General features: G+C 53.0%; 1 protein-coding gene across 8 annotated transcripts in view; it reads left to right on the top strand.

Moving 5' to 3' along the window:
* Positions 1-23,678, top strand: part of PASK (PAS domain containing serine/threonine kinase) — a 44,522-nt gene that overhangs the window by 2,239 nt on the left and 18,605 nt on the right. For all 8 annotated transcript variants that reach the window (XR_012332885.1, XM_073807017.1, XM_073807016.1 and 5 more), the window contains exons 2-10: positions 9,359-9,615; positions 11,373-11,605; positions 12,272-12,442; positions 13,159-13,299; positions 13,816-13,950; positions 15,786-16,046; positions 17,267-17,417; positions 19,477-19,600; positions 21,998-23,343. Coding sequence is in view for 7 of the 8 variants with exons in the window: in XM_073807017.1 (XP_073663118.1) it covers positions 9,393-9,615; positions 11,373-11,605; positions 12,272-12,442; positions 13,159-13,299; positions 13,816-13,950; positions 15,786-16,046; positions 17,267-17,417; positions 19,477-19,600; positions 21,998-23,343 (2,785 nt within the window). In the remaining variant the exon portion in view is untranslated. The remainder of the gene's footprint in view (positions 1-9,358; positions 9,616-11,372; positions 11,606-12,271; positions 12,443-13,158; positions 13,300-13,815; positions 13,951-15,785; positions 16,047-17,266; positions 17,418-19,476; positions 19,601-21,997; positions 23,344-23,678) is intronic.

A 23,678-nucleotide genomic window follows, 5' to 3' on the forward strand; every position in this document is an offset into this window, starting at 1 on the left:
ACGTTTGTGGGGCGAGCCATGGGCTGTAGCGCCGTGTCCATGCTTCCTGACGTCCCCACTACACACCTGGGCTTTATCTTTAACCTCCTCACCAGTGTTTCTTTTCCTAGACAAGGGCCGAGGCCTTGGGATGCGGTCTTGATGACTTTTATTCCCTTACCTTCCACGTCTCGCCCAGTAATCCTATATCAATTCTATGTCTAATTTCTCTTGTGGCTTTCCCTCTCCGTCTTTCTGGTGTTGCTTTAAGTTAAGACCTTATAATTTTTTTGCCTGGATGACTGTAACTCCCCCCTCCTCCCCCACTGGTCAGGTGACTTACAAGCATAGACCTCTAGATAAGATCCATACTGCTTGCGCCGGCAAAGGAGGCCCTGGGAATCCCAACCAGCTTCTCCAGGCCCATCCCCACCGACTCCTGTGCGCTGAACTCCTCCCCAAGGGCTCTGTGGGAATCTTTCACTTACTGTGGTTCTGCCTGGGAGGCTTCTTTACTCTACCTTGCTGGGCTCAGCCCTGCTGGTGCCTCCTCCAGGATGCCTTTGAGGACCTTTCAGGTCTGAGAGGTGCCCTTTGCTTACACCCTCCCTCACAGCAGCCATCATCCTGGATACTCTGTAGGATTCCTTGATGCAAGAAACAGAGAGATAGTCTCAAAATGGGTCTGACGGTGAGTGAAGTTATTGGCCCCCAAGCCTAAAGTCCAGAGAAAGGCATGTTTTATGGTAGGTTCATCCAGTCGTTCGAAATGACATCTTGCCATTTTCAGCTCTGCTCACCACCGTGTTAGCTTCATCCTGAGGCTGGTTCTGCTCTCGGTTGTATAGCAGTGGTGGGAGCATTTGGAGCTATTTGCTTCCTAGCGTTTGTTCTAGTGGGAGAAAGTCGGTGGCCTCCAGAAGTTCACCCATAAGAGCAAGGAGTACTATTCCAGAAGCTCCCTGCAAACCTCTCCTTCTGTTTGGTGGGGGGTGGGGAGTGTCACTTACACCTTCTGGAATCAAAACTAGCAACGGGAGTAGGATTGCTCTGAAGCACCATCAGCTGCTCTCTGGGTCCAGCTTCCCACATCTGCTCAGAGTGGCTACAAAACAAAACAAAATAATACCCCCCCCCCCCCAAAAAAAAGAAAACACACACACACAGCAAAAAAACAACACCTGTTCTAAAAACCTAGTCCTGGATTAGGCCTGAGTCAAAACTGAACTTGTAAAAAAGGAAGAGATGTAAGGCTGTGTGAAGCTAGGGTCTGTGCTCTCAGGGGCCAGCCTGGGGCTGTGGCCTGAATGTGCTGTGCAATGCTGAACTAGCTCGGCAGACTGCGAACAGCACAGGAGGCACCAAGGGAAAACGGATTGTCTTTTCTGTGTCCATTTCTTAATTTATCAACTTCAGACACTATTTACTTCCCCCCAGGAAGGACAAAACATTTTGTTCCCTCCTCCTTTCTCCGCATTTCCTTCCTTCCTCTCCCTGTTTCTTGTCAGTTTTATTATACAAAGTAAACTTTTGTAATATTTACAATGTATTCTGAAGAGTTTTATTACTTTCTTTTACAAAGTAAAGTTTTATAGCACTTACTGTGTAGTCTGAAGTCGTAATCAAGTCTTCTGGGCTTTGTCTATAGGCTGGTTATAGAAGTGGAAAACTGAAATATGATCATGTTGTTGTTAGTTATTGCAGAATAATTAGTGCATTGAGATGCTTAAAGAAGGGAATATCAACCTGTGACATTTAAATGTTGCAACTTGAAGGAGAGCAACACATTCTAATAAGTTTATTATTTCGCTTCTTTCTTGCTTCCTACTCACCATTTGGTTCATAGCCAGCTATTGCATTTTAGGGTCCCGTGCGGGATATAAACGTGTACATGTAAAACATCTCAATTTTCCAGTATATACTAGTTGATTCATTTGCAATATGAGTCACAAATCAAAACAGTAAAATGAACGTGTTTAAACTCACCACCCAAATTAGGAACTGGGAGACCCTGTGCCATTGTGCCCTCCCTCATTGCAGCTCGCTGCTGGACCCTCATAGGACATCTCCTGCCTGAAGTTTGGGTTTGTCACGTAACTGTGTACCCCTAAACAATATACTTAGATGAGGGGGGTATGATAGAAAGGGAATCCTATTGCCGATAGTCTTTCATAACTTGGTTTTTTCCACTTATATTGCTAACATTTATCCTTGTGTGTATAGAATTTGTTTTCATTGCTATAATTCATAGCATGAATATACCAGGATTTTAAATCTATTTTCTAATTGCTAAATGTTTAGGTTTTTTCTTTTCTTTTTTCTTTTGCCGTTATGAACCATACAGCCCTGAACGTTCTTGAGTGTGACTTGCTACCTATGTGTAAGAATATCTATAGAATATAAATCTAGGAGTGGAAAGTACTGTCAGAGGAGAATGTTTGACTTAAATTGTTTTCTAAAGAGATTATATTAATTTGTTAGCCTTCCCATTGATCCACATCTTTATCAACATTTGGTATTAGAATTTTTAGGTCTTAATTTTTGCTGATTTAGTAGGTGTAAAATTGTCATGATTATGCCAGTAAAGTTAAGCTTCTTATCATAGGTTTATAGGATTTTCTCTTGTGAAATTCTTGTTTCTATCTATTGCCCATTTTTCTTTTTCTTTTCCTTTTTTAAAATTGAAATATAGTTGGCATACAGTATTGGTTTCAGGTGTACAACATAGTGGTTTGACAATTATATACTTTAGGAAATGATCTCCACAATAAGTTTAGTAACCATCTGTCATCATACAAAATTATTACAATACTGTTGACTATATTCCCTACATTACATCCCTGTGACTTACTAATGGTATAACTGGGAGTTTGTACCTCTTAATCTCCCTCACCTATTTCACTAATCCCCCCAGCTACCTCCCTTCTGGCTGCCACCAGGTTTTTTCTCTGTACTTATGAGTCTTTCTGTTTTGTTTTTTTAGAGCCACATATAAGTGAAATCATCTGGTATTTGTCTTTCTCTGACTTATTTTGCTTAGCATAATAACATCTAGATCCTTCCATGTTGTTGCAAATGGCAAGATTTCATTCTTTTTTTGACGGAGTAATATTCGATCATATGTGTGTATATATATATGTATGTCTATATAATTTTGTATCCTGTAAACTTACTGAATTCACTTGTTAGTTTTAATGGTTTTTTGGTGGGATCTTTAAGGTTTTTAATATATAGTGTCATGTCATCTGCAAATAGTGACAATTTTAATTCTTCCATTCCAGTTTGAATACCTTTTGTTTATTTTTCTTGTCTGATTGCTTAGGTTTGGACTTCTAATACTATGTTGAATAAAAGTGGTGAGAGTAGGCATCCTTGTCTTCTTCCCAATCTTAGACGAAAAGCTTTCAACTTTTCACCATTAAATATGACATTAGGTGTGGTTTTGTCATATATGACCTTTATTATGTTGAGGTATATTCCCAGTATACCCACTTTGTTAAAATTTTTTGTCATAAATGGAAATTGGATTTTGTCAAATGTTTTTTCTGCATCTATTAAGATGATTGTAGGATTTTAATCTTTTGTCTTGTTAATGTGGTGTATCATGTTGATTGATCTGCAGATACTGAACTACCCTTGCATCTCTGGGATAAATCTCACCTGCTCATGGTGTATGATCCTTTCAATGTATTGTTGAATTCAGTTTGCTGGTATTTTGTTGAGGATTTTTGCATCTGTGTTTGTCAGGGATATTGGCCTGTGGTTGTTTTTGTAGTGTCTTTGTCTGGTTTTGGTATCAGGGTAATGCTGGCCTTGTAGAATGAATTTGGGAGTGATTCTTGCTTTTCAATTTTTTGGAATAGTTTGAAGAAGATAGGTATTGACTCTTCTTGGTAGAATTCACCTGTGAAGCCATCTGGTCCTGGTGTTTTGTTTGTTGGGAGTGTTCTGATTACTGATGCAGTTTCACTACCAGTAATCAGTCTGTACAGATTTCTATTTCTTCCTGATTCAGTCACTTGGAACATTGTATGTTTCTAGGAATTTATCCCTTTCTTCTAGATTGTCCAATTTGTTGGTGTATAATTTTTTATAGTAATCTCTTATGGTCCTTTGTATTTCTGTGGTGTCAGTTGTAACTCCTGTTTCATTTCTGAGTTTATTTATCTGTACCCTCTCTTTTTTTTTTTCCTTGATGAATCTGGCTAAAGGTTTATAAGTTTTGTTTAATCTTTTGAAAGAACCAGCTCTTAGTTTCATTGATCTTGTTAATTTTTTATCTCTGTTTCCACTTTGATCTTTATTATTTCTTTCCTTCTACTAACTTTGGGCTTTGTTCTTCTTATTCTGTTTCCTTTAGGTGTAATGTTAGATTGTTTATTTAAGATTTTTCTTGTTTGTTGAGGTAAACGTGAATTACTATAATCTTCCCTCTTGGAACTGCTTTTGCTGTGTCCCATAGATTTTGGCTCATTGTGTTTCTGTTTTCATTTGTCTTGAGGTTTTTTTTTTCTTCTTTCATTTCCTCTTTGATTCCTTTATTGATCCATTGGTTGTTAAGTAGGCTGCTTAGCCTCCACATGTTTGTGTTTTTCCATTTTTTTTCTTGTAATTCATTTTTCATTTCATGATGTTGTGGTCAGAAAAGATGCTTGATATGATTTCAGTCTTCTTAAATTTACTGAGGTGTGTTTGTGGCCTTTCATGTGATCTATCCTGGAGAATGTTCCATGTGCACTTGAAAAGAATGCGTATTGTGCTGTTTTTGGATGAAGTGTTCTCCATATGTCTCTTAAGTCAGTCTGATCTAATGTGTCATTTAAGGCCAGTGTTTCCTTATTGATTTTCTGTCTGGATGATCTGTCCATTGATGTGACTGGGGGTGTTAAAGTCCTCTGCTGTTATTATGTTACCGCCTATTTATCTCCCTTTATGTCTGTTAATATTTGCTTTATGTATTTAGGTACTCCTAGATTGGGTATATATATATTTACAAGTGTTATATCTTCCTGTTGGATTGAGTCACTTTATCATTTTGTAATGCCCTTCTTTGCCTCTTGTTACAGTCTTTGTTTTAAAGTTTATCTTATCGGATATAAGTATTTCTACCCTAGCTTTTTTAAATTTCCATTTGCATGAAATACCTTTTTCTTGCTCCTTCACTTCTGTCTGTGAGTGTCTTTAGATCTGGAGTGAGTCTCTTGTAGGCAGCATATGTATGGATCTTGTTTTTTCATTCATTCAGCCACTTTATGTTTTTTGATTGGAGCATTTGGTCCATTTACATTTAAAATAATTATTCATAGGTATGTACTTATTGCCATTTTGTTAATTGTTTTCTGATTGTTTTTGTAGTGCTTCTCTGTTTCTTTCCTCTTCTCTTGCTCTCTTACCTTGTGATTTTTGTGACTATCTTTAGTGTTATGTTTCAATTTCTTTCTTTTTGTTTATGTATTATAGGGTTTTTTGTTTGTGATCGTCATGAGATTCATATATAACAACCTATATGTATGTGTGATTATGTTAAGTTGATAGTTGCTTAAGTTCAAGTGCATTCTAAAAGCCCTCCGTTTTATTCCTCCCCATGCCACATTTTACATTACTGATGTCGTATTTCACATCTTGTATTTTGTGTGTCCCTTAACTACTTATTATAGGTGTAGGTGATTTTACTACTTCTGTCTTTCAACCTTTCTACTCGCTTTCTAAGTGGTTGATCCACTGCCTTTACCACTGGGATTTTTTTTCTTTCACAGTTTAAAAATGTCTAGTTGTGGCCTTTTCTCTTCTGTTTAGGGAAGTCCCTGTAACATTTCTGTAAGGCTGGTTTAGTGGTGCTGAACTTGCTTAGCTTTTGCTTGTCTGTAAAACGCCTTATCTCTCCTTCAAATCTGAATGTTAGCCTTGCCAAGTAGAGTATTCTCGGTTGTAGGTTTTTTCCTTTCATCACTTTGAATATATGGTGCTGCTCCCTCTGGCCTGCAGAATTTCTGCTGAAAAGTCACCTGATGGTCTTCTGGGAATTCCTTTGTATGTAACCAATGGTTTTTCTCTTGCTGCTTTTAAGATTTTCTATTTATCTTTAACTTTTGACATTTTAATTACAGTGTGTCTTTTAATTACAGTGTGTACCTCTTTGTGTTCATCTTTTTTGGGGCTTTCTGTGCTTCCTGGACCTGGATGTCTGTTTCCTTCCCCAGGTTGAAGAATTTTTCTGCTATTATTTTTTCAAATAAGTTCTCTGCCCTTTCTCTCTCCCTTCTCTTTCTGGAACCCCTCTAATTTGAATGTTAGTATGCTTGTAGTTGTTCCAGAGGTCCCTGAAACTATTCTCATTTTTATTAATTCTTTTTTATTTTTTCTGTTCAGCTCGGGTGATTTCTACTACTCTGTCTTCCAGATCGCTGATCTGTTCCTCTGTCATCTAATCTACTGTTGATTCCTTCTAGTGTATTTTTTCATTTATTGTATTCTTTAGTTCTGATTGGTTCTTCTGTATATTTTCTAACTCTTTGTTGAACTTCTCACTGTGCTCATCCGTTCTCCTCCTGAATCCTGTGGGCATCTTTATGATCATTACCTTGGAGTCTTTTATCAGGTGGATTACTCATATCCGTTTAGTCCTTTCTCTGAGGTTTTTCATTTGGAATATATTCCTCTGTCTCTTGATTTTGCTAATCTTCATTTCTTTGTTTTAGGTAGGTTGGTTATGTCTCCCAGCCTTGGAGAAGTGGCCTTATGTGAGAGGTGTCCTGTGGGACTCAGCAGCACACTCCCCTCTGGCCACCAGAGCCAGATGCTTCAGGGGTGCTCCCTATGTGGGCTGCGTGCACCCTTCTTTTGTGGTGGGGCCCGCTGCTGTGGGTGTGCTGCTGTGTGGAACTGGGCCCCAGCCCAGCTGCTTGTGAGGCCCAGCCACGTGAAGTGGCTGTGGGCACGCTGGTGGGATGGACAGAGCACCTGGTGCTACTAGGCTAGAGGGAGGATTCCAAAATTGTACCCACCAGCCCTGGTGTCAGCACTGTGGAACACAATCACAGAAATGGCTGCAGCCAGTGTCCCAGTCCCCAGGGTGAGCCGCAGCTGCCCCTGCCTTTCCAGGAGGCTCTCTAAGATCAACAAGTGGGTTGACCCAGGCTCCTTTGAAACCACGGCCTCTGTGCTGGATTTCAGAGTGTGGGAGAGTCTGTGCACAACCTTTAAGAGCAAAATCTCTGTTTCCTACAACCTTCCAGTTCTACTGAACTTAAGCTCTACTGGTTTAAAAAAAAATTAATTTCCGGGCTTCCCTGGTGGCGCAGTGGTTGGGAGTCCGCCTGCCAATGCAGGGGACACGGGTTCCTGCCCCGGTCCGGGAAGATCCCACATGCCGCGGAGCGGCTGGGCCCGTGAGCCATGGCCGCTGGGCCTGTGCATCCGGAGCCTGTGCTCCGCGACGGGAGAGGCCACAACAGTGAGAGGCCCGCGTACTGCAAAAAAAAAAAAAAAAAAAAAAATTAATTTCTGAAAAGCTGGTTTGATTCTTTCAATATCTTCCTAGTTATTTTGAGAAACTCTTGTTTGCTCACTTTTGTGAGCAAAAGACTCCATCTTTTATAGTTTTAAACACATTTGCAGTTATTTCTACCATTTAGTCTTCTTGTGTAAATGACTTTGTTGTTTGATTTTTCTGCAGACTTTCACTCATGGTATTTTGTTTTCTTATCTGTTTAATTGAAAGAGAGCATATTTGGTTAATCTTAATCTTTGGAAAATCTCAGGCCTCTATTTAGGATGCTTTGTTTCTGAGAGGATTGCTTTTGCCAGGATCTTGGGGGTGCTACTGAATTAGGGCCACACTGCCCCTCTTCAAGGGTCCCTGGCTTCTTTTAGGAGTCTAAGGGTAACTCTCTTGTCTCTTGAGGTGACTCACTCTCCCAGTTCTGGTTTCAGCTCATGTGTATTGTTTTTACCTTTTGGAAGTTTCTCCTACTTTCAGGTAGCTCACAGATGCCATGGCCACCATATTCGTGGTGAGACCTAGTTGTTCTAAAATGCAAGGGCCACAAAGAGTTATCCAGTCCACTGTATTCTTAGTCTTATTTTTTTCCTAGAACTTTTGTTCTTTAATTCATCTGGAACTAATTTTTGCACATGGAAAGTCATAGGGATGCACTTTTGCCCCAAACTAATTATTCTAATTCCATTGAGAACTAGCAGATCACAGTTATTAAGCACTTACAGTATGCCAGCCCCAACTGAGGTCTCTGAATCCTCACACGAGTATTATGGGGTGTGGATTACTGTCAATCACACCTGACACATGAGGAAACTGGAACTGGAAGGTCAGGTGCTGTCCAGGGCCTCGCCGAGCCGGGGAACATGCTGGCGGTGCCCTACTGCTCTTCACTGTGTGCCAGTGTCCCTTCGCTCTGTTTCTGAGATTGACTATGTTCTATTGGCTATTTTTGTTCCTCTACCTGCAATGACCTTTGTTTATGTAGCTCTGTGGCGTGTTTTGATGTCGTGATCCTTCCACACAGGTCTTAGTGGGACCTCCAGTTTTCCCTCTGCCTAGGGGGCCCCCCATACCACCGAGGTCAGCGCGCAGCCTAGGTGGGCATTGCCAGGCCCTAATGTTAACATCTGAGGGACCTGGGGCATGAGCGTACCAGAGACCCCGCATTGCTATCACTGTATGCAAAATGATAAATCAGCCCACAGACTGTTCACTGTGAAAGGCACTGCCCTCCTACCCTGATGAATCTTTATGATGACTTTGCAGCCAGGGTGGGATGCGTGGGTTGGGCTTCCTTAGAGTTCTTTGCTGTAATGTGGTGGCATGGGAAGGGACAGCTGCCAGGTCCATCCTGTGTTGGGAGGCCTGCTGTCGAAGCTTGGTCTCCCTCTGCCTTCTTATCGTTGGAGCAGGGCTGCTCCTCGGCCTGTCCTTGGGTCGGTGGGTGCTGTAATATGGGAGGACTGATGAGGGGAAGAGGCCGGTGCAGGTCTGGAGAGTGGGCTCCAGGCCCTCTGGCCGGGAGCTCTGGGTTCCGCATGCCCAGAAGGTGATCCAGAAGTGGGGTGTAGGCTCTAGGGGCACGTCGCCCTGGCCCTGGCCTCCTCCTTCATCAAGGCCCCTGGCCTGGGCTTCCTGGAGGTGGATCTGTACTGTAGTGGAAAGTGTCCTTCACGGCTCCTTCCCGCTGTGTTCTGGTTTTCCCCCCTCTCCTTCTCTCTTTCTCATCCCTTCCTATGCACTTCTCTCCGTCCGACTATCCTTGCTTCGTAGGCTCTGACCCAGGATGGCTCTTGGGCGCCTGTGAGTCTTTTGGGGCTGAGCTGAGCTCAGCCTTGTGAAGAATTAGTTGGCTAAACTGCCTTTGTTCTTGCCTTGCAGACGCTGATCCGTTCACTTCATTTTCCGGTGGACGATGGTCCCGCTGGCCCACCAGCTCCCGGTGGAGGACAGCGGCTCCATGGCCTCAGAAGAGGACCGCCGGGGCCAGGGCGGGAGCCTCTCCCTGGCAGTGCCGCCAGAGAGCCCTGCTGTGCAGACCGCCTCCGAGCCCAGCAAGTCCTGGTCCTGGGCCCACAGACAGCCGAGCAGAAGGAACGGACTGTCGAAGCTCTGCCAGAGCAGGATGGCGCTGTCCGGTAAGCAGCCCTTCTTATCGCCAGGGGCGTCCGCCTTGCGTGTGAAGGTGGGGGCCACGCTTGGCTCCACTCAGGGAGCCTTTTCTCCTGCAGAGAAAAGGCCTTCGTTTCAGGCAATGCCGGCAGGACCCTCTCCTGCCACGTTTGTTCTGCTGTGATTCTTGTGCAGGAAACTCCTTTCCAGGCGGTGGTTGGAATTGGCCTGCGGTCCAGGGTCGGGGTTTCTCGCTCCGGGGTGTGTGAGACGGCCGGGCTGGGCCGGGTGGGCTGCGCGAGCCGGAACTCAGTTTTATTCACTGGGTTCGGCGCATGCTGGCTGACCGCGCCCAGGCTCCTGCTTTCCTCCCGGATGCAGGATGCAGGCTAACGGGTTAGACGGGCTTGCGGGCAGCAGTGCCCGGGGTTGGCCGAGAAGTGGGAGGTGCCACTGCCCCCCCTTCCTTATTTCTCTGCATCAGCTGGTGCCTGCGGGGCCCAGACCCAGCCAGGAGGAAGGCGCTGCTCCGCCTTGGTGGCTTATCGTCGGAGGGCGTACCTGGGCACCGGCAGGTGCTTGTTGGGGGTGGGAGGCCCGGACCGCAGGGAAGCCTGTTAGGATGACGGGGAGGTGGCTGGAGCTGGGGGAAAGGGCTGCAGGGGAAGCGGGGGCGGGTCTGGTCTCCGGGAGAGGGTAGGAGGATCTGGAGGGGCCAGCTGTGCTCAGGAGACAGATGCTGTGGCGGTGGCCTCGCTGGTCTGTGAGGCGGGCAGGTGCCCCGGGAGTGAGGGCTCCAGCCAGGGGCTCTGGCCAGCGAGGGGTGGGAGGAAGAGGCAGAGCTGGCGCCTCAGTGCTTGTCCTGAGGCCCGAGGGTGGTTGGATTGAGCTTGGCACTGGCTGCCTGGGAAGAGGAGGCCCCGGGCAGGTGACCATGTGGTTTCTAGCCTCAAAGGATGGTCAGGGTGGGCCCGCTGACTGGGAAAGCCAGGCGTCCCCTCTGAGGGCCCAGAGTGGAGAGCAGGGAAGAGTCCTGTTCGCTTGTTTGCTTTCTGAGCTGCTGGAAGGATGGAGTTGACATTCACTGAGCTGGGAAAGGGGGGGAGCCGGCACCTGGAGCCCAGGGGCCATCAGCACACGTCTGTGTGAAGTGTGTATAAAGCCACCAGGGATGGTTGGAGGTTCTGAGGCTGAGCCTGGGGTCCTGCAGTGTTGAGAGGTGAGAAGGTGGAGGGCAGAGGGTGCCCTGCTGAGGGGAGGCAGTTTGGGAGGAGGGGAGCGGCCCTCCCGGCCCAGCACTGCTGAGGCGTGGGGTGGGGGGGGCGAGGCCTGGGAGTTGACCGCTGGGACTTGGGAGCCGCTGGCGATGTTGCCGAGAACTGACTTTCTGGAGCCGCGGTGGGGAGTGAGCCTGTGGGTGAAGGAGGAGGGAGACCCAGCGCAGGTGGTGAGACAGCAGGGAGCTCTGGGGTCTGGGAGACTCCACAGGGACGGGTGAGGGGTAGCAGCCGGAGGGACTGTGGGTCTTGGACCGATGGACACGGGAGCATGCCCCTGGGAGGGGCGGGTGGGAAGGGACTTCAGAGGGTTGTTTGCACAGTGTTTAGGTCCTTTGTGCTTCTGTGTGGTGGTTGTCTAGGTGGCCCCTGGGGAACGTTCAGATGCACAACCCTGCAGGTCAATTTCATCCTTGGACCCTTTTGCAGGAGCTAGAGGTGGGGACTGTGTGTTTTGTGTGTTGCAGCCACGCAAGGTTTAAAGTGTCCCTTCCTTTGCTTTCCAGAAGACAGATGGAGCTCCTACTGTCTGTCGTCATTGGCTGCCCAAAATATTTGCACAAGCAAATCGCACTGGCTGGCTGCGCCTGCGCAGGCGGACCTGGCAGGGTCCCTGGGCAGCACGTCCTGTTGCTCCCTGCTGCAGGGCTTGTCCTCAGGGTGGTCCACACCTCCGCTCCCGGCCCCTGTGTGCAACCCCAGCAAGGCCGTGTTCACCGTGGACGCCAAGACCACAGAGGTATGTGCTTCGGTTTGCGACCCAGCCGTGAGTTTGGGGTCTGTGCCTTCAACCTATAACCTCAAACAGAGGCACTTGAGTGTTTCGGGTGCAATGAGAAAAGGGGCTGGTTCTACCTACATAGTAGCAAAAGAGAGAGGACTTTGGAAACCTACCTCCGTGTTAATCAGTCGAAACATTGAATCCTCTCATCAAGGCAGAGATTCAAGGAAAGGGAAGCAGCGCGTTACCTATTCATGCTTTTGCTCAAGCACTGGCTCAACTAAAATAGGCCTGGATATTCAGTGTTTGAATTAAATGCATTTGCATCATGCACGTTTGTGTGCAAAGAGCTGAGACTGTCAGGCGGGCAGGCCGTGGGGCGTGCATCCCCGTCTCTCCCGCCTGGTCTTCACGACGTGGTGTGTGCATCTCGGCGGGTGAAGGGTGGGTGGTTTCAGTCTCAGTGCCGTTGCTGCACTGGCTGGTGGTCATTCTTGTTTCCACGCGATTGAGACGCCGGATGATCTGGGGCGGCTCTGCTGGGAGCTCGACGGCCGCGGGACGTGGCGGGAAGGACAGGTCACTGGGCTGTCCCCGCACCACCTCCTCGCTGCCTTCCCCTCGGCTGTCCGGGAGCCAGAGGAGCTGCTGCTGACGCGGGTGCCCTCCTCTCTGCGACCTCAGATCCTGGTGGCCAGCGACAGAGCCTGCCGGCTCCTGGGGTACAGCAGCCACGACCTGATTGGCCAGAAGCTCACACAGTTCTTCCTGAAGCCGGATTCCAACGTGGCGCGGGCCCTCAGTGAGGAGCACGTGGAGGCCGACGGCCACGCTGCTGTCGTGTTTGGCACGGTGGTGAGTGTGGGCCTCTCGACTGCCGATGGTCACTGCCGGCGCCGTCCTGCCCTCAACCTTGGCATGGGGAGCACCTGGGGCGGCGGGGGGAGGCCGTGTGGGAACAGAGACGGTACTGCTGCTGGCCTGGCGCATCCCCGGTACTCCTGCGTCGGGAGAAGCCTTGACCGCCTTGCAAGCCTGCAGGGCCCACACCAGGTTCCCGAGGAGTCGCACGGTTCTGTTGTCTCCCATCCACATCTCCACGCCCTGCTTGTTTGGTGGTCTTGGAGGGGCTGGCATGGCTGCAGGGTTTCCCTGGAGCTTTGAGCCTTCCTGTGTGTGTCCAAGCTGGACGTTGATGGGCTGACCTGCATGTTAGATGCTGAGCCCTGAGCCTCAGGCACCAAAACGAGTTAGATAGGACCAACTACATCCAGAAAATTACCCGTCCACGAGACGACTACCTAGAAGAAAATTCAGACGTTCAGCATGTATTGGTGTCTGTTCTTTAAGAAGTTACAGACACCGCTCTTTCCCCTGCTTTGTTACCATGAGGCTGAGGATGGAAAAAACCTACTCTTCGATAGATCATTCATTCACTCAGAGACTGTAAGGTTAGGTGTCAGAAGCCTTGTTTGTACTTTAGTTTATTTCCGAAACGTGAGGCAGGTGAGCAGCGGCCAGGAACGCCCACGTGCCAGGTTCTGGCCGGGTCTGAGCCCCTCTGCCCCCAGGTGGACATCGTGAGCCGCAGTGGGGAGCAGATCCCGGTCTCCGTGTGGATGCGGAGGGTGAAGCAGGAGCACGGCCTCTGCTGCGTGGTCGTGCTGGAGCCCGTGGAGAGGGTCTCGGCCTGGGTGGCTTTCCAGAGCAACGTGAGTCTGTTTCTCAGCTGCGTGTCGCCTCCCCACCGGGGCCTTCGGGCAGAAAGAGGGCATGGGGTTCTGGGGGGTTGGCCTCCGGCAGCCCCCTGACAACCTGTGTGCACTTGGGCAGGGAACCCAGTCTCCCTGTGGCCCCATTCCCTCACCTGTAAAATTGGGATATAATCCTGACACTCACAGGATTGTTTCAACACTTCAATAAAGCGATAACACGTACATCTGTCCGAGTGGTGGCTGAGGTGCAGACGGCCCTCAGAGGCAAGCGTGGGTGTGGTTGCGGTATGGGCTTCTGCGGGTGCCTGGAGAGATGCGTGTTTCGGTCTGCCCGGCAGAAGGAGGAAGGCGGCGTTCTTTGTGCCGCTGCGCTTTGTGGGGGTCGGGTTGTGGGGGAGAGGTAGCACCGATAGCCTTGCCTTCAACTTGAAGACACAGAAGTTCGGTGAGGTTTAAAGCTGACGCGCAAGAAACTTTGATTACAAGGTTTAAAATGCTGGCTTTTCCTCCAAGGGAACCGTGACGTCCTGTGACGGTCTCTTTGCCCACCTGCATGGATTCACGTCTGTGGAGGAAGTGGTCGGGCAGCGCATCACAGACCTTATCCCTTCTGTGCAGCTCCCTCCGCCTGGCGAGCACATCCCCAAGGTAGGACCCCCGACCGCCTGCACTGCCTGGCTGTGGCTGGGGCCCTGTGGCCGCTGGAGTCTCTATCTGATGAGCATCAAGTTCTTAGACCCAAACCCCTGGCCTGCAGATGGAGGCCGGGCTTCCTGAGAGTAGGAGTGGCCCGTGCATGGACATGACGGGACGGATTCCATTTAGAGGTGTCTGGGCTCTGCAGTCTTGACGTAGGCTCAGAGCCTCCGTGGCTCCCTGACTGACTGCCCCCTCGGCCCTCTCCCTGGAGCTCCTGCTGGGGTCTCTTTATTGACAGGTCTGGGGGCTGAGAGGAGCAGGGGGAATTGGCAGGTGGCAGGTCTCCCCCCCAAGGCAGGACTGCAGGTCAGACGGAGGCAGGTCTGCTGGTCAGACGGAGGCAGGTCAGTCGGCAGCTCTGGGGGCAGTGGAGCTTTGAGGCTGAAGGTTCTCTTTTCGTCTGGGTCCTCCCAGTTCCAGGTGCTCCGTTTACCAGCTAGCACGCAGCCCTCACACAAGCAATCACGTTGCTGGGAATTCACCTGATGTCACATCCCAGCGACCGGCAGGGTCAGCCGGATGGTCGATTTGGGGCTGAAGTCGGCTCTGCTGCTGCAAGAAATAGCAGATTCTTTCGGGACACCTGTAGGCGCTCCCTGGCTCTCCCACTGGCCTTAGGCTAAGAGCTGAGCCCTCTGAGGTGGTGCTTTGCTATATTTAGGCTTTCCAGCTCAATTGGAAACCTCTCCCCCGTACCTTATTCTCTTTATGTCCTTTACTCTGTTCTAAAGCAGTGGGACCACTTGGACCCCAGAGCTCTGGAGCATCAGTTGGTTCGACCACTTTAGGGGACTATTTGGCAGCCTCTTACGCTTAACTGAACGTAAGCAAACCTCTGCCCACCCCAGGCACGTGGCCACAAGAGGTGTGTGCCAGGACGGCAAGCACCCTCCCAGCAGCCCCACGCTGGAGCCGCCTCACACCCCCAGCAGCAGGTGGAGACAGACACCCTGCCCCCTCTTTCCTCAGGGCTCCCTGGGGCCTGGGGTCTGGCCTGCACCCTTACCACGGGGAGCCTGGGGTCTTGAGTTCTGCCCCTGGTCAGAGCGCTGTGCTGATGCAGTGGGAACTCCCCCCCGTTCAGGCCTTGGGCCTCTGCAGGTCTTGTGTCTTGCGGGTGGACCCTGAGAAGGGGGCAGGCGGTATGGAGTGAGGGGTAGACATGAGGCCTGGGCCAGCTTGCCGTCTTGGGACCAGGAAGGGAGCTGACCCAGAAAGCCTCTGGTTAGAGGCTGCACCGTCCAGATTGGCTTGGGAGACCGGATACGCCCGAGTATTTGAGCAGAGAAACGTGATGCGAGGACTTGGTTGCGTGGGTGACAGAGGAGCTAAGGAGGCGGAGGGTGGGGGGGGGGGGCAAGCCGCCCAGAGGTCAGCAACTACGGGAAGCCACTGCCCCCCAGGCTGGAGGACAGAGGGCGGGGCTGAGGGGCTGAGGCCGCCTACAGAGGTGGGCGCTGGGGGGCACCAGTGGTCCAGGGTGGACAGCAGGGAGGAACTTGCTGGTGTTGCTCCCGCAGGGCTGGCGCCTTGCTTGATGGACCCTGTGCGCTCTGCGCTCAGGGCCCCCGGCCCGGCCGCAGCTCCCGGTCAGGGCTCTGCGTTCCCTGGGGCAGAGAGGGGTGGTGCGGGGAGATAGTGGAAGGAAGAGCAGTGTGGAGAGTTAGGTGTTTGGGGGGCATCCGCCAATGGGCGTGGGTGGACGTACATCTAAAGCAGCAAAGGCTCAAGGCTCGGGCCACAGGAGGTGCTGTGGTTAGCTCGGTGGTGTGTCTTTCTTTCAGAATCTCAGGATTCAGAGGTCTGCTGGAAGAGCCAAGGATGGTACCACCTTCCCTCTGAGCTTAAAGCTGAACTCTGAACCCGGCAGCGAGGAGGCAGCAGACGGCGAGGCGGCCCCTGACTGGGGCTACTCGGCCTCCGTCTGGGTGTTTTCCACCATCAGTGGGCTCATCACCCTCCTGCCGGACGGGACCATCTACGGCATCAACCACAGCTTTGCTCTGATGCTGTTTGGTTATGGAAAGGATGAGCTCCTGGGCAAGGTGTTTCTCCCCCGCCCCGCCTTGGGGAAGCCGGTCTTGGCCTGTCCTAGGCCTGTGCTTCTGCATCCTCGAGCCCAGCTCGCCAGCTCTCCCCGCGGGAACTCGGGCGCGGAGAGGGAGGCCTCTGCTCACGGCCCTGTTCCCCCGCCTGCGCCCATTTATCTGGACCCCACAGGGAATACTTGATGACCCTGCCTGGGCTACCCCCAAAGCCTTTGGGTGCCATGTGCCCCCCCAGGAGAGGGAAGGGGCTCTCTCACCCCAAAGCCTGTCCCAAGCAAGATCGGGTCTGAGTTATTGGATGAGGGTGTGTCACAGCTGTGCGGATTCACTCCACACCCACGGGCCGGGGCTTGTCCACACCTCCTCTGACCATCCTGGGGTCCGTTGTGAGTCAGGGTGGGAGGAAGGTGTTTCTAGAACCTTCTTCCTTGGATTGGGCTGGGCTCAGAGGGCAGGCGAGCATCTCAGGCTTCCTCGGAGTGGCTTTCCTTGGGTGGTCTCAGCAGTCCTCCAGGGCTTCTGAGGAGGGGGCACGGGCCCCCACTCGACTGCGGGGGAGTGGTTCATGCAGGAAGGAGAGGCTGCTGTGTGATGTGTTGCTCTTGACACCTGAATGACACCCCCGCCCCTGGCCACAGGCCCTGCACCTGGCTGGACTGGCTCCTAGACGTGGGTGCAGGTCTGGCGTTCCCCACAGCCTTCCACTGAGCACCTTGTTCCCCACAGGCAGCCGTCCCCTCTTGTCACTCTTTCTGGAGCCAACCCTGCACCCCATCCAGCCAGCCAGAGCTTTAACTTCTTTTGAGGCTCCCAAAACAGGTCCCTTTCTGTTCTTTAATAGAAATACTAAGAAACAAGTAAAATAAATTTTAGTTAAATTAAGTCAAACTTAGTTCAATTGAAGTTAATGAAAACGCAGTTAGAGTAACTCTTGGACAAGGGCTCCCCACAGGAACATTGGGGGCGCCAGGTCCTTCCAGGGAGTGTGTGGACGCAGTCTCGTCAGGGTGTGAAGAGAAAGGGAAGCAAGTTTTGATTTCCATGTTGAGCGTCCAGGGCTTCGGGTCTGCCAGAAGGAGTTTGACCAGGGTCTTTCCTAACCTTGTCCAGAGACTTGCTGGCGTTGTCTTCATTCTCTGCCCAGATGGGACGGAGGGATGGTTCAGTGGGTCAGTGAGGAGTCTCACCAGGTTCTGAAATGTCCTTTTGTTTTCTAGAACATCACTTTCCTGATTCCTGGTTTCTACCACTACATGGACCTTGCCTGTGACAGTTCCTTTCTGCTGCCAGACGTGGCCAACTGCCTGGACGCTGGCAGCCACAGTGGGCCTGGGGAGGCCACTAGGGATGCCCAGCACACAGCCGAGGGTGAGAGCTCGCTGCCTCCTCCCAGGTGCACCTGTGGCCGCCCAGTCCCCGCCCCTGGCCTCCATGGGTGATGGGACGGCCGTCATGGGGACCCTGTTTGTGTGGGTTTGATGTTTCTCTCTGTCTCTTGTGGGCCTTCCGTGTTCCCAGGGGATGGGACACTTGTGTGCGGGTCTCACAGATGTGTTAGCGCGAGAGGTCCCCAGGTGAGTCACTGCATGCCCGTGTCCGCAACACCGGCCACTAGTTGGCGGTCTTGTGTGAGTGATAGAGCTTTACATAAGTGGCTGAAGACCGGATTGATGCAGCATATCAGATGAATCCCTGAGTAAACAGTCCTGGCGGGATTTGTTTATTTCTAGTACTTTCAACATTTAATATGATTCCAACAAGTGGCCCGAGCCCCACCACGTGATGTTGCAGGCGCCGTGTGTGAGAGGGCGGCGCGTGGCTCCTGCTCTGGCTTTGGAGCTCCGGGAAGCAGGGGACCAGCAGCCTCCGGGGCGCCCGCCTTCCCCAAGCAGGTTCAAGGAGGAGCTGCCCCGGCGCTGCCTCGGGGGCTGTCCCAGCTCCGCACCCGTGGGGTGTTTTCACATGCGGGCGCGTCCGTGGGAGGACGTGGTGTTTGAGTAGACGTGTGAGTGGGTTTCATGTGGCCACCGAGGGGGACGCGGCTGCGTGGCATCCAACTGGGATGTGGACCTTTATTGTCAGACGGTGTCCAGGTTTTAAAAGATGCTTTGTTAGGCTACTGACTCTCTTCGACCACTTTTCTTTTATCTATCTATTTATTTATTTTTGACTGTGTTGGGTCTTCGTTGCTGCGCGCGGGCTTTCTCTAGTTGCGGCGGGCGGGGGCTGCTCTTCGTTGCGGTGCGCGGGCTTCTCGTTGCGGTGGCTTCTCTTGTTGCGGAGCACGGGCTCTAGGCGTGCGGGCTTCAGTAGTTGTGGCTCACGGGCTCTAGAGCGCAGGCTCAGGAGTTGTGGCACATGGGCTTAGTGGCTCCACGGCATGTGGGATCTTCCTGGGCCAGAGATCGAACCTGCACTGGCAGGCAGATTCTTAACCACCGTGCTGCCAGGGAAGTCTGTGACCACTTTTCTTAACATGGGGTTTCCTTCATTGTATCCGGGTTTTTGTGTCTGCAAAGACTCCTTTTTTTCAAGTTGTTTTCTGTATCGCTGATGCATTCCCTTTCGTCTTTTTGCAGATTTCCAAATTCTTCCTGGTGGGTGGGTGGGTGGGGGTGTGTGTGTGTGTGTGTGTAGAAAATGGGGGGCGGGGTCACAGAAGCTCTGTCCCCGCCATCGTCTCCAGGACGCACTCGTGGGCGTGTTTCTGGGTGCGTGGGGACGCGCGCTCTTGTCTATGGTGCCAGCCCGCCTGCGCCTGTCAGCCAGGGGCCGGGACTAAACTTCCTAAGAGCCTCCCCGATGCAGGCTGCTGTGTGGCAAGGACAGTCTCGCTCCTCTGACCCCAGTAACCTGTGATGTCCCGGGCCCTGGCGGAGGCAGGCAGGCGGAGGCAGGTGGCACACAAGCCGTAGGAGGTGACCAGCGCTCAAAGGAAGGGCACAGCAGGGGAGGGTGTGCCGTCTTGGGGTCTGTGAGCCGGAATGAGGCAGGGGCGGCCTTCTGGGAAAGTCAGCAGCGCCGGGCGTGGTGAGGTAGGTGGCCAGAGGGCCAGGCCCCAAGGCCCTGAGGAGGGAAGCAGGGCCTGGCTGCCAGGCCTTTGGTTTTTACCCGGCGTCAGAGCGGAGCCCTCGGGGGCTGTCGACAGATGAGGGGCAGGTTCGACTCCGGGGTCGGTAGGTGCGGGGCCCAGGGCGGAGCAGGGAGAGCCCAGGGAGGCTGTGGGCCTGGACCTGGTGCCCGTGGGGCAGTGAGGGGCGGTCAGATCCCAGACCTGCTGTGGACGTGGGGCTGGCGGTGTGTCTGAGGTCAGGTTAGGCCCCCTTGCCCCTGCTCACGAGTCACACGGGCCGAGGAGGTGGATCTCAGCAGGGTGAGCCAGCGAATGGAAAACACTCTTTTTTTTTTTTTTTGCTGTTGCTGCCAGATCTAAGGGTGAACACCGAGGCCCCAAAGCCAGCGGAGAGCCAGGCTGCCTCGCCCAGGGCCCAGGTTCTTGTGGACGCCGGGGGCCGCCTCGCCTTCTCCCTCCCGGCGCTGCCCACTCTGGGGTGAGTCCTCTGGGGGAGGGGCGGGTGCGCGAGGGGCGGGGGGAGGCACCCTGGGGAAGCGTTCAGTCCTTGGGAATGTTGGAGGTGACACCTGCTGCTGCCCCTCGCCATGGCAGTGCTTCTGTGTCACCCGGCCAGGTCCCTGCAGGCTCCGTGAGACGGGCCCCAGTTTATGGACAAGAAGGCGTTCAGGGAGGTTCCGGGGAGCTGATTCCAGCGTAATTTTCTCATTCTGTAAATAATTTGAATCTGTTTGCTATGCATTTTTAAATAACAAAGTTATTCTATTTAGAGGAGACGAGGTACAATGTGGCAAATTTAGGAAAGTAGAAATAGAACATCCACTTGCTCAGTTACCACAGTCCTGTTGTGCATAGCATTTTGGTTTGTTTTCAGTAAGCTTCTCTTTTTAAAACAGTCTCTTTGAAGCGTAGCATACAGTCATGCGCCAGCCTCTCTGGACCTTCTCCTCTCACCCTGGGAGGCCCTGCTCCCACGCCACTCGGTGTCCCTCACTGCCCTGGGGTCAGGACGCAGGTCGGAGGTGCCTGTTCTTGAACTTCACCGAATGCACTCCCTTATCTCCGGCATCTTTTGTTCACCATTGTGTGAGATTTATTCACTCACACATACACGCTGTTTTCTAGTCTTCTTGAAATTATGTTTTAAATACATACTACGTGAATGTGTATGTTTTTCTAAGTACAGAAGAATAATGGTGAAGAGTAGAAGTCCCCCGTGACTCTGTCCCCAGAGAGAACCTCTGCCGTCAGTGACCTTGCAGGACCCCTTTCCCCATGTGCTTAGATGGAAGTGTGTGTTACACAGGCACGGGCAGGCTGCCATGCACACGTTGTCCTAAATGTGTGCACGTGCCTGGACACGCGGTGTGTGTGTCTCGGAGACCTTTCTCTGCAGCGCGGCCTCAGAACCGCCACCTCACAGGTGGCACCATGGTTTGTGAACACGGCTCCTGTCATCTGCTTCAACTTCCTGGCCTTTTCCTATTTAACTTTTGGTGGCTGGAGCAGCGTGACTGCGGGCTCTCCTTGCTGTGTGTGTGCGTGTGCGCACGTGCGCGCGCACACACACACACACACACACACACACACACACACACGGTGAGGAGGGAGGATTCTGTGCTGCCTGGGGGCGCATGGTGGGGCCTGGGCTCAGGGGCACCCGCTGGTGTGGGCGCCAGGTGCCCGGCCCGCGTCGGGGCAGGTGTGTCTTAGCGATGGCTCACGTGCTGAGCGAACCTCAGTGCAGTGCGTGGGCTTGATTTTCTGGGACGTGGGTGGGCAACGAGGAGCTTCAACTAGATGGGCTGTTCCTGCATTTCCTCTTCGCTGGACGTTTCTGGTCTCGCGGTTCTAAGTGTTTGATGCGTCCTTCATGGGCCAGTTACCGTCTTCCTCCTTCCTTCACTCGTCGCCTCACCTGCTGACACCGCAGAGGCCGTGTGGCTCCCCGGAGATGGGTCCAGGGCTGGCCTCTTGGCCCAGGTAGATGGTGGTGGTAGATAGAGGTGGCGTAGCGGCGACGGGTCATTCTTGCCTGGTCTCTGCAGGCCCTTGCCCCCTCAGCTGTCCCTGAGAACTCCACTCACAGCGGCCTCCTCTGTGGGGCCCATCCTTAAGTGACGTCTTTCCTCTCCCCGCCTCTTTATGAGCCCCTGGTGTAACACTTACAGATCACCGCACGCCTCCCCAGCCAGGCCGGGCACTGCCACTTTCTGTTGGCCTTGGTGCCTGCGGCCGACCTTGGGCTGACACGGGGCCGGCGCTCAGCACCGCCGGCCGAGTGGGTGCTGGCGGCGGGGCCGGCAGAGGGGAGTCTGGGTGCAGATTGCCAGGTGGGCCGTGGCGGCCTCTTCCTCAGTGGTCCGCCCGTGCTGAGTGCGCTGGGGGCTTTGTGCTCCAGCTCTCAGGACCCTGGGGGCCCGGCTCTTCCAGCCTCCTGCCCCTCGTGCCCTGCCCTCTCTGAGCTGTGAGATCCGACGGTGTTTGTAGCCATTGTGGTTTACCGCGTGCAGTGTCCAGTGCCTCTCCTTTCTTCCCACACCTCCACCTTGCGGGCAGGAAGAGGCTGGCTGCACGGCTGTCGGGGTCCCACTCACCGCAAAGTGAGATTGCTGACCACAGCCTTGAGCAGAGGGTCCTAGGCCTCAGTGGCATTCTTGGATAAATCATTGCTAAGTGTGGATTTATCTGGAGAATATGTGAGTTGGTTCTTCATTTTTAAATTTAGTTATAAAAGCCTTTTTTTTCTGTCATAAGTTTATGGCGTTAAATGCATGGTGCGGGTCTCTAGTCAAGGGGGAGCCCTTGTGATCTCTTTTTTATTGGCTCTTCTGTGGCTCCTCAGTGACTATGTCATCCGTATAACAATCCACAGGGTGGACGGCACCCCAGAAGGAAGCCCACCAGCCCATGGCCAACAGCCGTCACCCCAGGACCAGCAAAATACCCCGGAGGGAAGCCCGCCAGCCCAGGAACAGTCACTGCCCGAGGGCCAGCGAAACATGCCCGGGGGATGCCCGTCAGCCCCTGGCCGTCAGTCGTCGCCAGAGGACCAGCAGAGCACTGTCTTAGAGGAAGAGCGGCTGGCAACAGCAGAGAGCCTCAGGCAGGACCTTCTGGGAGGAAACAGGTCTGACCCAGTGGACACAAGACCATGTGCTTCCCATGAAGATTCTGAAACACCAGTGCCAAGTACAGATGGGACCAGTGGTGCTGGAAGGGGTGGCCTATATCAGGAGACACAGCTGGGACGGAGGGGCTCGAGTGGTACCAGCGATTCAAACCACGGGGCTGATGCCACCAAGGCCAGGCCGCACGCTGCGGGTCAGCTGGCAGGGCAGGGCCTCCCGGTGCGCGGCCCTGGATTCGAGGCAGAGTGGAGCACTCAGCGGGGAAGCCCGGGCTCGGCCCTCAGCCCCTCGGGGACGGTGCAGCCCTTGCTCTCGACGCTTTCTTTGGATGAGCCGTGGCTGGGGACGTGCTTGATTAAGGAGCAGCTGCCTGCACCGAGCTTTGCGGGGCCTTGGGGTGTCTCCTGCGCCGAGCTGGTTCCCGCAGAGCAGCCCCCGCCCTCCGCCCCTGCGTCCTTGTGTGACCTGGGAGGCACAGACCCGCACGGCGGCCGCTCGGGCAGCTCCTCGGCCCGCTACACCCTTGCCACTGACCTGCCCGGTACCGTGGAGGCCCGGGAGGCTGGCAAGAATTCATTTTCCTGGAACCTCAAGGAACTCGTTTTCAGCGAATGGACAGACCGAACTTCTTCGAACTGTTCCTACGCTACGTCTGAGCTCGGGGGGACCCGGTCCCCTTCGCTGCGGGTCTCTGGTGTGGACGTGAGCGGTTTACGCAGGCAGAGGTCAGAAGTCCTAGACGGCCGGGAGCTGTTACTGCTGACCGGCACTAACTTCAATCTGGGTGAAGGCCGGCGGTTCCGCGAGAGCTGTCTGGGGCTGGATGGAACAGAACCATCGCAGACTGGCTTGGTGTCCTCCGAACACTATGACCTGGGTGGCCGAGAGAGCCTGGACCGCGTCCCTCCTGTGTCGGGAGCCGGCCCCATGGATGCGTCCCTGTTAGAGGCACCCAGGCTGAGCCTCCAGGTCACCTCCACGCCTGTGAGAGCAGACGGCTCTGCGCCGCTTGGGGCCGCCGACCTGCAGCACGAGATCCAGGAGGGCGCCTACGCGGGGAGCTGTTACCACCGAGACGGCTCACAGCTGAGTACGTGCGGGTGGGGGGCAGGGAGGGCCCGGTCCCCCGTTGCCCTGCTGCCCCGAGAGCGTGGCGCAGCGGGGTCAGGGGGTCTTCCTGATCCTGGCCTCTGATGGGGCTTCATCCCCGGAATCGTTTTGGCAGGAATGAGGTGTTATTAAATAAAGAACCGAGGTTAGAGTTTACCTCTTCAAAGTGAGGCTTACAGGTGCGTGTGCCGGGGAGGGGGCAGCCCGGGGGCCCAGGCCCTCCGTGCGGTGCAGCAGGGGGTGGGCTCCCGGCTGCCACACCAGGAGGCAGGTGTGGCTGAGGGGCTGGTGGTGGTTTTCCGTAAGCTGTCGGGG

The sequence above is a fragment of the Tursiops truncatus genome, chromosome 7, assembly GCF_011762595.2.
Source record: "Tursiops truncatus isolate mTurTru1 chromosome 7, mTurTru1.mat.Y, whole genome shotgun sequence".
Lineage (NCBI taxonomy): Eukaryota > Metazoa > Chordata > Mammalia > Artiodactyla > Delphinidae > Tursiops > Tursiops truncatus.